Genomic DNA, 15,217 nt, shown 5'->3' with positions numbered 1-15,217 from the left:
CGCGGAAATATGGGTTTGCAACTACCTGGCAGGGGGTGGGCATTTCAGTGATTAAAATCCTGGGATACGAAGAGGTTTTCTCTCCTGTGGTCAAAACCAAAAAGTCTCAGGCTTCCTCTGTTTCTCAAGAAGTAACACTCTATCATCCATGAAATAAACCAGTGACGCTGGTGTTCTGTGCCACCTGGAAAGGACCTCCTGTCATCACTGCCACTGAGTACTTATAATTAACAGTTGTTATTTCTTTCACCCTTGTGAGACAGAGGATAGAAGACCCCTCATTTTACAAAAAAAAAAAAAAAAAAAGTATGAAAGTAGTTCAAAGTCATTTGCCAAGAGATTAAAACTGCAAACTGAATGCCCTTAACATTTCTCTTCCAATGGTCTCCCCTAAATGTGGCCCTAAAACTCCAGCTACTTCCCTTCAGAACAACACGAGAATAACTGCTGGAGGCCAAGACCCACCACCGAGTGCTGAAAACACTGGATGAGGGCTGAAGGAGAAGTAGGACACTTACACAAAGAATCTGCTCTGTTGTGTTAATTAATTACAACAGAAAAATTAGTGACTTTACAGTGAAGAAAGCTGACAGACTAAAGAGATCTTGGCTAAGAGATCAAGGGTAGCATCTCCAGTAATGAGGCATTTGACACTGTGCCCTGACGGGACACACTAACAAGGCATGTGAGCCCTGCAGCGTTCTTGCAGAAACATAAAACCTCCCTCTAATCTTGAGAAGGCCTCACACAAACAGAGTGAGGGTGCTCTGCAAAATACATGATGGCTGTCAAAGTGTCAATTTCATAAAAAGCAGAGAAACTGTCAAAAAAGGATTGAATTGTCAAAGATTAAAGAAGACAAAGCGGGATGTGACAGCTAAAATAATGTAAAAGGACAGTGAAAGGACAAAAAGAGGACAGTAATGGGGAAAGGAGTGAATTCGGGATCAAGCCCTGCCGCTGTTCACGCCTTAGGTCTGATTGTGCTATGGCTATGCAAGATTGTCAGTTACCACAGGAAGAAGCTGAGTACATGGGAATTCTTTTTTTTTCTTTTTTTTTTGAGACAGAGCCTCAAGCTGTCCCCCTGGGTAGAGTGCTGTGGCATCACAGCTCACAGCAACCTCTAGCTCCTGGGCTCAAGCGAGTCCCCTGTCTCTGCCTCCCAAGTGGCTGGGACCACAGGCGCCCGCCACATGGGAATTCTTTGTACTGTTTTTCCATCTCTTCGATAAATCTAAAATTATTTCAAAATGAAAAGATAAAAAGAAAAAAAAATCTACCCCTGACTAGAGTAATTCCTCTGGGTCTCATCAATGGTGGTAGGACCATGTCCAGACACCTCCCTGCATGTCTGAGCCTGTCACCAGATGGGGAAGTGGCCTTGCACACACGAGATGGTGACATCTCAGTGCAGGCCCAGGGTAGAGGATGGTTGAGGAGAGGAGGCAGGTTGGACAGGCAACTGGGGTGGACAGGAAGTAAGGACAAGAGGAAAGACTGAAGGAAAGGACTTGCCCAGAGGAGGTAGCCGGTCCAACACTGGGGCTCCTTCTCTAATAAAGAAGTAACTACACTTTCAGGACCAGCAGGCCATGGTTGGGTTTCAGGAAACATCTCTGTACTGTGACATCCACTAAGTCTTTCGGGATACACTTCAGGGAGCCCTGCTACTTCCTTGTCAGCATGGCCTTGAGCTGCTGAGTGATGGAAAGCTGTCCAGGAATCACAGGGATACTCTAGAATGTTCCTTCTCCAAAGGAAGTTCTGTGCTTTGAGCCTTGAGGCCACAGTCAGCCTCAGGGCTCAACCTTCCCCGGGCCAGTACAGCCGATAGGACCACAGTCCACATTGGCCTGCGTACACATCCGTTTCCTAACAAGCTCCCCAGTTACCTGTGATCCTGTTGGAAATGCTGAAGAGCCGAGACGTCCTCTGCCGCTGCACAAACGGCTCCCGGTAATAGCGGTCCCCGAAGCACATGCCCAGTAGTTCCTTGCGAACCGTCTTATTCCAGAGTCCATAGATCAGGGGGTGGCAGATGGCGCTGGTAAAGGACAGCCATGTGGCCCAGGTCTCCAAGGTAGGGGAGACAGAGTTCTTCCCCCAGAGGGCCTCAGAGGTGATGACGACCATGTAGGGGCCCCAGGTGACCATGAAGGCACCAATGACCACCAGGATGGTAATGAGGGCTTTGCACTGGTTGGCCGAGTAGACGACACCCTGAAAGGCATTCCGCCTACTGCCCGAAGAGGATGTTGAGGTGCTAGAGTTCTTCCTCCCATTCCTCTGGGCATCCTCCTCTGCAATGACCACCGTGCCACAGTGCACCTTCCGGGCCTTGACCCTGGCCACGCGGAAGATGAAGCCATAGCACACCAGCATGACCAGAAAGGGGAGCAGGGCACACCAAATCAGCCAGAAGGCAGTGTAGCCAGGGCCCCGGTGCCAGGCAGCCACACACATCCACTTGAACTCATCGAACTCCACAGGTGACCAACCAAACAGGGGTGGCAAGCAGCCAATGAGGGAATGAAGCCAGATGTAGACAAGTGCCATCACAGCCCGGTTCCCTGTGATCTTCATGGGATACACCATGGGGTACAGGACAGCATAGTATCTAGAAAAGAGTCGAGGGGGTGAGAGAGAAAAGTCAAAAGGAGAGGCACACACCAGGACGGGCACTGCTGCTTTCCCATGTAGAAGGCTCTGGAAAGCTGTCTCTCACCTGACCCATGGGGTGAATGCTTCTAAAAGAAGCACCAGGAGGCACCTGTGTCTCAGTGAGTTGGGCGCCGGCCCCATATATCAAGAGTGATGGGTTTGAACCTGGCCCTAGCCAGCTAAAACAGCAGTGGCAACTGCAACAAAAATAGCTGGGCGTTGTGGCGCCTATAGTCTCAGCAACTTGGGAGGCTGAGGCAAGAGAATCGCTCTAGCCCAAGAGCTGGAGGTTGCTGTGAGCTGTGATGCCATAGCACTCTACCAAGGGTGACAAAGTGAGACTCTGTCTCAAAAAAAAAAAATAGATAAAATAAAAGCAGCTGTCCCCCAATCCTCAGGCAAGTTATAGCCTGTGCCACCCTCTGCAGCTCTGCAGCACCCTTCCTGAGTGAATAGCTGGACACCAGCAAGAACACAGAACTCAGACAGTCCTGTTTCTAAGTGGAGACACCAGAACCCATTCCTATTTGGGGGTGTGGCTAGTCCTGAGGCACCTACGGGGGTCCTGGGAGATAATGCATTGGGCCGGATCAGTTCTGCTATTACTGACATTAATCCATGTAGTTCAGTTTTCAGAGCCACAGTGATGTCTGAGGACCACGGGGTTCAATCACTTGGTGGACATCTATCTACTGAAGGCCTGCTCCATGCCAGCACCACACCCAGCTCCCAGGAAATGCAGGACAAAGACTGGGGAAGACAGACGTGTAAGCAGAGCATGAGAGTCTGAGGTGGTAACGGCCACACTGAATCCTCACCACGCTGAGCAGAGGTATGTCTTCACCTTCATTTTACGGAGGACACTAAAGCAGAGAAAGGCAGAGGAAGAAACAAGATACAGAGCAGGCCACCTGACTCTGTGATGCCCAACACACGTGCCACCAACTCCCTGCAAGCCATCTCGGTCCAGAGCCCATGGACCAGGGGGTAGTTCCCACTGACTTGATGCTGTTAAGACAACAGGCCAGGGACTCTATTGATTCAAATTGGTGGGCCCTTCATACAGACTGGAGGGCCAGAGCAGGTTCCCTGGGAGAGACTACACTCCAGACTCGGGTTTTGAAAGGCCAAAGATGCTGGCCCAGGACCAGTCCAGGCAGAAGGCTGGCCTTGGCAAGGCACAGAGGTGTACATGAGCACTGGCTCAGTGGGGAAGGTGCAGGTAGCTCAGTCAGCCAACAATACAGAGTGGCCAGGTGGCCAGGTGCCAGGGTGCAGAGCCTCATGGGCCTAGATAAGGACAGCCCTTTAACTGGAATGGGTGGGAGAACTCAAACTGTGAGGTTGAAAGTTAACCACCACCCACCCCATCCAGACATTTTATTCAAGGGAAATAGTCCTTTCCCATGAGGGCAATAGGGATGGGGTGGCCATGCTAATACGACCTAGTACAGCCAGGGTACTGGGAAACAACCATGGCTACAAGCCTCACACATCACAGGGGAAGCCACCTCCACTGGGATCTTCCTGAGTCACCCTTGGGTACCAGACACTGTAGTGCACATGCTGACCAGAGGTGCTGCCTCCTCCATGGGGTCTTCCTAAGCAGGGTGAGCCTGAGGCTGTTCTACCTCGGGCTAGAGGGCAGGCTGAGATCTAGCTTGGAAGGAGACTGCTTCAGTGGGGGTGGCCTGCAGAGGGGACTGTGCCTGAGATTACGGTGTGGATCACAGAATCACCGCATGACCTGAGGTAAGGTGACTGCTGTCTTACACTGATACCAGGGTTTGCACCTTGCAGAGACACATAACCCAATGGGAAAAGCAATTTGGAGTTGGAAATCAGAGTCTGATTGTCTCCAAGCTGAGGTACCTCAGTAGTTGACTTAGCTCCAGACCTTCAGTTCCTGAATCTGTAAAAGGGAAATAATTGAACCTTCTTCACAGGTTTGCTTTGGAAGGAATGGTGCACAGAAGGCATGGGTCACACTCACCCTTCCGAGGCAATGGGGAGAGCCTGTGCCCTGCCTGGCCATTGACCTCTCCCCATCACCCTAGGGATGGAAGCTCCACATTGTTCGCGCTCCTACAAAACTTCCCTGACCCACAGGGGACACTGGGCCCTTCTGAGTCCCAGGGATGAACAAGCCATTCAGGTCGTCTCCTTCCCCTTGCCTTGTCCTGCTGAAACATCATTCTGGCAAATGAAAAGTGAGAGTTCACTGAGGTGGGACTGTGGGGAGGGGCAGGTTATAGGAAGGTTCCTTCACTTTCAAAAAAAAAAAAAAAGAGAGAGAGAGAGAGAGATTTCTACTTTCCTCCTGTCCCTTTATAGGACACCTTGGACACAGGTGCTCCAAGCTCAGACACCTGGAGAGGGTGGGGTGTATGGTGGGTGTGGGAGGCCCAGTCTGGTGACTGTTAGCTGTCCTGATCCTTTGACCAGCCTCGCGATTAAGATTCCTAATCTGTCCTCTGCCAGATTTCCTTCTGGTTCTTCTCAACACCCACTTATTATTGTTACTTTATAGCAAGACTTCTTAAAGGTAATAAATGATGTTTATGTTTCCACTGACTAAGGTTCCAGTGGGACATGACCACGATTTCTCCCAGCTGAATCCAGAATCCTGTCAGAATTCTGGGCAGTGGAGCTGGTGCTGGCTCCATCAGGGTCAGTCTCCTAGAATCCAAAAAGGCCCATGGGACACAGCCCTGGCCAGCTACGGCCACGCGCTCCAGGGTTACTCTGTATTTAGTATTGAAGGGTGAGGGGCAGCGGAGTACAATTTCTATACATTGAAATGCATGAATCTACACCTCTATTAAGATACAGAACTTTCTCACATCTTCCCAGGAAAAGAAACAGGTTTACGTGTTCTCTCAATCATGGCTCTGCAGCTTCTTTCTTTGAGCTGAAGCCTCATGGAGACCTAGTCACAGATTCAAAGGGAAACACAGAACTAAAGCAACTCCCTGTGAGTTAACACAGGCCGAAAGAGAAGGGCTTTCTTTGGCTTTCTCTATTCAATCTTTTCTCTAACAATTCTTTTTATTTATTTATTTATTTATTTATTTATTTATTTTGAGACAGAATCTCACTCTGTTGCCCTTGGTAGAGTGCCGTGGCGTCACAGCTCACAGAAACCTCCAACTCTTGGGCTTAAGCAATTCTCTAGCCTCAGCCTCCCAAGTAGCTGGGACTTCAGGTGCCTGCTACCATGCCCATTTTGGGTTGTAGTTGTCATTGTTGTTGATAGCAGGCTCGGGCCGGGTTTGAACCGGCCAGCCCTGGTGTATGTGGCCTGTGCCCTAGCCACTGAGCTATGGGCTCCAAGCCAACAATTCATTTTTAGACATGAGTCCCACATGATGCCTGAAACCACAGGAAGATTTTGTGATATCACCTATACATTCATACAAATGGTAAAACATAATTATAGTCCAGAAAGTAGAAGGGAAGAGGAGAGAGAGGGGAGGGGAGCGGAAGGCGGGAGGAGGGCGGTCTTTCGGGGGACCTCACCCAATGTGCATGATGGAATGGTACATTTCAAAACTATTAAGAAAAGAGTATAATTGTGAGGGATGTGTTAATAATCAGTTCAATGTAAGCATTTCACATTGTATATCAAATCAGTACACTGAACCCCATAAATGCACCAATATACACAGTTACAATTTAATAAAAACAAAAGAAAACAACGATTTCATGATGTCATGTGTGACTGGAAAGTTCCAGCACATGGGTGTTCCAGAGGCTGAGTCCTCTCGCCACAGGACTAGCCACATTGAAAGCAATCCCTGTTTCTAAAAAGCTGTCGCCACTAAAAACACAAACGAAATCTAAGCCAACTCTAGCTACCTCAGGGCAATGCGTTAGCTGACACTGCACAGTCTCCTAGAATCCTTCGTGATCTTCACTCTCACTACGCATCCCCTTGTTCTGACTACTCTTATGTACTGAAATACTATTTTAGAAACCCTGAGTTTCACCCACGGAAAATGGAATGAAAATCTGAGAATGATTTTACATGCACCTGACAGCCTGGCAGCCTCACAGCTGCGTGAGAGGTGAGCACACATTATAGGTGTATTCACAGTGATCCTCTTCACAGGTCAAATGGCATCCCCAGGGTCTGGTTTAGGATTATTGATACCGAAATGTGATTTCACTCCAGGCATCCTTGCTTTTTACTTTCTGTCTTTACTCTCTTTTTATGAGGTTACAAGATAGACGCCTTGGGCTCAGCCGTGCAACAGTCTGACAATTTATTTAGCTGGGGCTCTCAGCTGGGAACCCCTGGGGATATCTGGCAATGTCTGAAGATGCTGTGGGTTGTCACAGCTAGGGAGGTGTTCCTGGCAGCAAGTGGGTGGAGGCTAGGATACTGCTATATGTCCTACAATGCTCAGGACAGCGCCTCACCACCAGAATTATCTGGCCTAAAGTAGCAATAGTGCTGAAGTGGAGAAACCTTGGACTGGCCAAATCATGATCATTTCCATGAACATAGAAATAGTAGTTGGTCTAGGCAATCTGTGTTTTTTAAGCCACCTGAATGACCAATAATGGAAAGTAAATTGCATCTGCCATTAAAATATCCGAAGACACCAAATTTTACAGCATCTCTTTATTTCAGTCACAAAGATCGGCTAAAGCAACGTGCTAGGGAACAACACCAACTCGTGCAAGGGAAAATGAACTATTTCCCGGAGACAACCAGGCCTTGATAACTTGCCATGGCAGTGGGGCAGGAGCCCTTTCTCCACCAGCCATGCTGTCACTGTAACCCTGCAGCCAGGCTGTGGGGCCTGAGGGGCCTGGATTAAGACTCTAGGGGGAGGAAGCTTGTCCATTTGGTCATTTCCCCCAGGGCTCCGGCTGTGTCAGACACCCCACACTCAGCACACACCCCAAGCACTTCCACCAAGTTCTGTCTATCATAATCCTCCGCATTCTCACAGCATCTTAAACATCCTAGTGTTGAGTACCTATCACACGGGCCGAAGGCAACACACGCCTGCCTCTCGCACTTCTCTAACTGTTCATTCATTCTGTTCAGCTGTGTATTCCCAGCATGAACCACCATGCCAGGCATATATTGGGTGCTTAATATGTGCTTACCAAATGAATGAACAGAGGCTGCTCCTTCAGTTGGAAGGGCCCTTTCCACCTCTTGCCTGTCTGTACGATCCCACTTGCTATTTTGTACCTGGTTCAAATACTACCTCCCCTCCCCCCTCCAGCAGCACTCAGTGCCCCACTCAACAGCAGCAGCACTAGTAGCGCTGTCCCTGGCAGTCACTTCTCTGTGTTAACACCAACATTCACAGGTCAGCTTCTGCCACTGAACTGTAAAGCCCTGGTGGGCAGACCTCTTCATGCTCGTATTCTACCGTCCTGGAGATTTAGCACAGGGCCTTTCCAAGAGAATATAGGGAACAAAAACTCCCATGGTCAAGTAAGGCCCTCAAAGAGGTGAACCCACTCAAGGGTGTCTGAGACAGCTGGAGCCCTGGGGGAAATGGTCAGCTTCCTCCCCCTAAAGCCTCCCCCTAGCACGATTTGAGGGTCTGTCTCACTTGCTGGTGGGAAATGTTACTCTCCCTTCTTTAGCCCCTCTAGTAGGGGTCCTCAAACTTTTTAAACAGGGGGCCAGTTCACTGTCCCTCCAGTGGAGGGCTGGACTGCAGGCCTCGGGATGAGTCGGCTGCTAAGGGACAGGCAGCAGTGGCAAAAACACCCAGTGGGCCAGGTAAATGTCCTAGGCGGGCCGCATGTAGCCCGTGGGCCGTACTTTGAGGACGCCTGCCCTAGAGGTAAGCCAGCAGCTGACAGCCTCCTGCAGCCACCAATGCAGAGAACTGGCACTAGCTCCCCAGCATCCACACATCCATGTGAGGGCCACTGAAACACCAAGCCTCATCTCTGTGATTGAGCTGTTTATCCTCATACCACATTCCACAGGACCCAGAGCCCAGGAAGGGATGTTCTAAAATTAATGATTTGTTTAAAAATAGACATTAAAACAATAATGAGATCCCATTCCTTCCCATTGCCAACAAACTTCCAAACTTTTTTTTTAAGACATTATACAGTCTTCAAAGGATACTGATGAATGGCCGCTGGAGTGCACGTCTGCATAGCTTTCTGAAGGGCGTTTGCTGTTTAGATAGCAAGAATCTGGCAAGTGTGTCTATCCTAAACATAGCAAGTCCACAAACATACACGTTCCTCAGACCACCAGGCATAATATTAGCTATTTGAAACGAACAAATCCAGTAATAGGGGACTGTAAAAGTACTTAATTTACTGTAATTTACTGTAAATTAAAAGTAAATTACAGTATGTTCCTGAAGTGGAATACACATATGCCATTAAAAATCATGTTCTCGAAGGGTATTTGTAGATGGAAGGAAATGCTCAGAATCATGCGTTAAGTTTAAAAAGGTCACAAAACCGTAAATTCCATGAGCCTATTTTAAGAATTTACTACGTACAATCAAAAATTACTACAGGCAAATATGCTGAGTACATAAATAGTGAGTGCTTATGGATTGGTTAGATGATGAGTTTTTCTTCTTTCATTCATTATTTGCTGCATTACTTTTACTACTGGAGGGAAAATAAAAGACATACAGACAAGCTGCTCTTAAGAAGGTCAGCCTTGCCAATGATGAACCCAAGTGAAGTGTCAGCAAAATCCTAATAAACAAGGGGTTGGAAACCCACTGTCAAGTGCATGAGACCCATGAGCCTACATCTGACGGCATGATGCAGGAATCCAGAGAACCTGTGACATTTAGGGAAGGACAGTGGCAGCAAAAGCCCTTCCCATGTGCCAGCTACACTGAACGGGGAGCGCCCAGGTGTCTAAAAGTGCACGCAGCCCTTCTCAGGTGTCACTGTCTTCCTTGGTTGTCCTCCTTCCCCCTGCACTGTGAAGAGTGGTGAAGTTTCCGACTTGGGCTGCACCAGTCAAGCTGAGGCCAAAACCAAAACAAGCCCCAGCAGGAGCTCACTGGGGAGACAGAGAGGCCGAGTCAGGCCCAGGCCCCAGCGCCGCCACTCTGCCCCTTTACCTTCCTCACCTTCCATTTCTCCGCAGTTAATTGGAGGTTCCTTGAACTCTTTTTTACGCAATGGAATCTCTTTTAAAAAAAAAAACAAAAACCGTGCAATATAAACTGGTAAAACCAGATATGCCTGGCTGCAGAGACAGAGCAGAGGCAGAACTTCACTTGCTCATCCTCCCCGGCACAGGCCCCTGACACTCTCCCTAGGAGCTAATGCTGTCCAAAGATCACTGTACCCATCACTCTGTGACCTTCCAACTCTCTAAGTCTCAGGCATCTTACCGGTCGATGGCAATGACCCCGAGGGTGAGCATGCTGGCCGAGCTGATCAGCAGGTAGAGGAGGGCAGAGAAGTTGCACCAGACCACACCAAAGATCCATTCCCTTCGAATGCAGCTGGTCACCACGAAAGGCAGCACCAACACGGACAGCAAGAAGTTGGACAGGGTCAGGCTGAAGACGAACTTGTTGCTTAGGGTGAGGAGGTAGGACTTCTTGTACAAGGTGACCACGATAACCAGGTTGCCCAGGCAGACAAAAATGGTGATGACAATGATGGCGATGAACTCGGCAACAATGACACCCCCTTCACCGGCCTCCTCTGCAGTAAGGTTATGCAGCTCCTTGCTGTGGCCAAGGGAGGAGCTGAGGCTCATGGTCAGCGTGCCCCGGTATGGGCTGAGCAGAGCATGCTGGATGACTGGAAAAACAAGATTCATCAAATCACATCGTCTCCACTTAAAGAAGTCAAGTGCTGTGCCCTAGGCCACCAGCTAGTCCAGAAAATCTCAGCCTGTCTTCTCCACTCAAGCCCTACATAAGCCATCCATCTTCTACACCCAATCTGTGTGCAACTCACTGGATCTCCCTGAGGGATTTTTTTCCCCTGTCTGAACTATCCTCACCATTCCCCAGGGCCAGTGGTTCAGAACCTTTGATTTGCTAAGAATCTCCTGAATGCCAGTTCAGAAAGCTTGACGCTTGAGCTCTACCATGAGATTCTGGTCCCACAGGTTCCAGGTACAACCCAGGAACCTGCGTTTTATTCACCCGGGAGATGTGCCATATACCCTAACATTGTGCCCCCCTAGGTTGGAGCTTACCAAATCTCCCTTATCCCCTCCCCCCACTTGAATTTAATTGTGTTTTTCTCTTGTGAGGGCCTATAGTTGTTCATCTATTAATTCTGAATTAGCTTTGAGTACACTGGATACTTGCTTTTCCATTCTTGAGATACTTTACTAAGGAGGATGTCCCATCCAGGTAAATACAAAAGATGTAAAGTCTCCACCTTTTTATGGCTGAATAATACTCCATGATAGGAACCTGCATTTTAAACAAGCACACTGGGGCAGGGAGCTTGCCATGGTCAGGGAGGGCAAGCGTTAGCTGTAAAGGGTTAAGTGAAGACACCATCTGAGACACCACTGTTTGTTTGCAGGACACTGGCTCAGGATCCTGGCTAAAACTCAAGGTTGACATGTTTTAACATTAAATCCTACAGACTGTTCTCCAAAACCCTTTATATACTTTAGCACTCTCCCTACACGCTCTCACTCTTCACAACAGACACCAGAAGCAAAAGAAAGACTGCTTTCCATGAGCCAGACAAGAACTCTAGTGCCTAAACTGCCTCCAGTGGCAGGACCATCCCCACACCCACAGCTGTCCAGGCTTTTTTGTTTTTCTATTGCACATTGGAAGAGTAAGAGTTGTCTTGAGCCACACATGAAATACACACACCCTAATGAAAGGTGATTAGCAAACAAAAGGTTTGTACCCACGTTTCCTGATGTCCAAAGCCACAGATAAGTTAAACAGTCCTCAAATAATCTTCATGTGGCCCAAGGGGGGAACACCCCTGTACCCCACTTCATCGAGCTGTCCCCTTTATCCAAATAGCTTTGACACAGGGAGCCCTTGCCCCTCCAGTTCTAAGTACCAGTAAGATTTCCCCTATTGCGAGCCTGGCTGTGCTGCAGGTTACAACCACCAATCTGAACCCTGCTCTCTGGAGCAGCAAGGAATTCAAACCCTTCTTCCATTTGGTAGTCTTCAAATACCTCAAAAATTATTTGCTTTCCTTCTCTAGATTAGATGTCTCCAGTTCTTGACAAGATACAGTGGCTCACACCTGCAATCCTAGCACTCTGGGAGGCCAAGGTGGGTGGATTGCTTGAGGTCAGGAGTTTAAGACTAGCCTGAGCAAGAGCAAGACCCTGTCTCTACTAAAAATAGAAAAACTAGCTGAGTATGGTGGCAGGTGCCTATAGTCCCAGCTGCTCCGGAGGCTGAGGCAAGGGGATTGCTCAAGCCCAAGAGTTTGAGATTGCTATAAGTTATGACACCATAGCACTCTACCCAGGATGACAGAGGAAGACTCTGTCTCAAATAAATAAATAAAAACAGAAATAAATAAACCTCTCCAGCTCCTGATCATTTGTCACTGTATAGTTTCCAGACCCTTCACTATTCAGTCTCCCTGCTCTGGACTTGCTCCCAGATGTCTACAACCTTCTGGATTTGTGGTCTCCAAAACTGAACATCCTATTCTGGATGTGGTCTGGTAAGTGTCAAGTCCAAAGGGGCAATGTTCTCCATGATCAGGATAATCTTCTTCCACTAGTCACTCTAAGAATACATTTTCTTGCAACAACTACATCACTCTGCTAGGCTTATATAAGTGTAAGATCAACTAAAACCCGAAGTTTATACATACATGAATCTCTGTGAAGCCAGATGTCTCCAACTGTGAACATATGGAATTAATGTTTTTAAGCCTAAGTACAAAATATTATTTTTTCTAAATTTCATTTTGTGCATTTTGGCTCGTAGTTCTAGGCTGCTAAAATATTCTGAATTTTTGGTTCAGTTATGCAACAAATTAGTTACTCCAGCTTTGTGCCATGAATATATTTTGCAGGTATATGCTCCAGGTCTGTAATCTCTGCAAGACTGTTATTGGTTTTTGTCTTTAGCTGGTGAGTTCTGGGTTTTGTTACCTCTTATAAGTAAATTATTAATTGATGTACCAAAATAAAGTTTCTACATAAGCATATTATTCTCGAGTTAACTGCACAAGGGGTAACATGGGGATAAATAAAATGGACTTTGTGTTGATCCTAGGTCATAGGGTCATAAGACCTCTCCTCTTACAAATGGATTAATTTATTCATGGATTAATGGGTGGGTTATCATAAGAGTACGACTGCTGGCTTTCTGAGTAAAAGACAAGAGACCTGAGTTAGCACAGTCAGGTCAGCCCCTTTGCAGCATTTAATACCCCTTTCACTATATACCAGTGTTTTTCAACCTTTTTATCTCATAGCACACTTGAACTTATGGTTAAACTTCTGTGCCACAATTAAATTGTGCTGATCAAAAAGTAAAAAAAAGAATACACTTACTGTGCTTTGAACTGTTTTCAAAAATAATTTAATTAATGATCTTTAAAAAGTTTTGTGGCATGGCTTGGCGCCTATAGCACAGTGGTTATGGCGCCAACCACATACACCAACGGTGGCGGGTTTGAACTCAGCCCGCCAGCTAAAAAACAACAATGGACTTGGCGCTTGTGGCTCAAGCACCTAAGGCGCCAGTCACATACACCTGAGCTGGTGTGTTTGAATCCAGCCCGGGCCCACCAAACAACAATGATAGCTACAACCAAAAAATAGCCAGGCGTTGTGGTGGGCGGCTGTTGTCCCAGCTACCTGGGAGGCAGAGGCAGGAGACTCGCTTGAGCCCAGGAGTTGGAGGTTGCTGTGAGCTGTGATGCCACAGCACTCTTCCCAGGGGGACAGTTTGAGGCTCTGTCTCAAAAAAAAAAAAAAAAACAATGACAACCACAATAAAAAATAGCCAGCCAGGTGTTGTGGCGGGTGCCTGTAGTCCCAGCTACTTGGGAGGCTGAGGCAAGAGAATTGCTTAAGCCCAAGAGCTGGAGGTTGCTACAGGCTGTGATGCCACGGCACTCTACCAAGGGTGACATAGTGAGACTGCCTCAAAATAAATAAATAAATAACAAATAAAAAAGTTAAAAAAAATTTTTTGCAGCAAACCTCAGATCCTCTCATGGCCCACAGTGTGCTGCACGTAGCACATCAGTTGAAAGTCACTGCCATACCCCCAATGGTCTATTATCTACCATAGATAAAATAACTATTAAATTTACTTAGTAGGTTAGATGTTAGTGATGATGTTATACTTTTACAACTACTTTGAGTATAGAGCAATTGCGCATACATACTTTTGGGGGGGGGAACTAAATTTCTTATTGTAGGAGAAAGGAGATACAATTATAGAATAGGAGAAAGTAAGGAAGAACCTATGGTGTTAAACTGGTTATTGGAGGTAAGTATGAACTTACTATTCAAATACAAATGTAAAAATAGATCCAGGAGCTGGCAGTGCCCGTGCTCAGTGGGTAGGGTGCCAGCCACATACACACAGGCTGGTGGGCTCGATCCAGCCAAGGCCAGCTAAACAATGACAACTGTAACAAAAAAGCAGCCAGGCACTGTGGCGGGTGACTATAACCCCAGCTATTTGGGAAGCTGAGGCAAGAAAATCGCCTAAGCCCAAGAGTTTGACGTTGCTGTGAGCTGCAATCCACTGTACTCTACTGAAGGTGACATAGTGAGTCTCTGTCTCAAAAAAAAAAAAAAAAAGAAAGAAAGAAAAAAATAGGTCCAGGGACATTCCCCAGAATGCAGTCAGAAAGATTAAGAAATTGAAAATATAAACTAAAAGGCAAATTAGAAATGAATAGAAGCTACTTTATAAGACATGACCACTTCACTAAGCAAAGTATAATGTTTTCCACTTATTACAGGAGTCTTTTCCAGCAATATGATGGGCTTAGTTTATCTATCATGAGTATCTTTCCTAACTTAAATGAGTAGAATCTGGATTAAATATGACCCAAAACTTTTTAATTAAATAAAAAGCAAAACTTGAAAAGGAAACCCACAGGTAACAGAGAAAAAAATTCAAACCCAAAGTATTAATTTCATACCTGTGACCAGAAAGGTATTAGATCTACTTCAACTTCCTGAGGGCAGAGGTTTTTATGTGGGAAGAAGCCCCACAAGGTTGAGACTAGAACCAATGCCTTGCATAAAAAATAGGTTTTTAGGAGAGTTTCCCTCTTCATAAAAAAAGAATTAGAAAAACTCCCACTGGCATCAGAAATCATTTACCTGAGGCTCCAGGTGGAACATCAAATTTTTTTACATGAGAAACATTAAGACATGAGTCATGCTAATGAGGGTTCCAAATATATACATTCTGCATGGTGCAGAAATCCAGGCTAATAAAGCCATGTAAAAATTAATGCTGGCAGAAGTAAACAGGAAATGCAGGGTATTTCTACACTCACAAAACAAACAAAAAACACCTAATGAAAGTGAGCACATAGCACTCGCCTTAAGAGATAGTCAACAAAACCAAAAACAGGAGAGTCGAGATTCCTAGAACTT

General features: G+C 46.7%; 1 protein-coding gene across 3 annotated transcripts in view; it reads right to left on the bottom strand.

Moving 5' to 3' along the window:
- GPR161 (G protein-coupled receptor 161) overlaps window positions 1–15,217 on the bottom strand; it is a 40,343-nt gene that overhangs the window by 6,932 nt on the left and 18,194 nt on the right. Inside the window, exons 3-4 of one of the 3 annotated variants that reach the window (XM_003785728.2) lie at window positions 10,020–10,437; window positions 1,896–2,620 (exon numbers count right to left, since the gene is read on the bottom strand). In XM_003785728.2, the coding sequence (XP_003785776.1) occupies window positions 1,896–2,620; window positions 10,020–10,393 (1,099 nt within the window). In that variant the 5' untranslated portion in view covers window positions 10,394–10,437. Of the gene's footprint in view, window positions 1–1,895; window positions 2,621–10,019; window positions 10,445–15,217 lie in introns of those variants that run through there. The other 2 variants (XM_023510776.1, XM_012802619.1) reach the window with 2 other exon arrangements.

This window comes from Otolemur garnettii, unplaced genomic scaffold, assembly GCF_000181295.1.
Source record: "Otolemur garnettii isolate 467f Iridium unplaced genomic scaffold, OtoGar3 scaffold00016, whole genome shotgun sequence".
NCBI lineage: Eukaryota > Metazoa > Chordata > Mammalia > Primates > Galagidae > Otolemur > Otolemur garnettii.
This window is presented reverse-complemented; position numbering and strand designations above follow the sequence as displayed.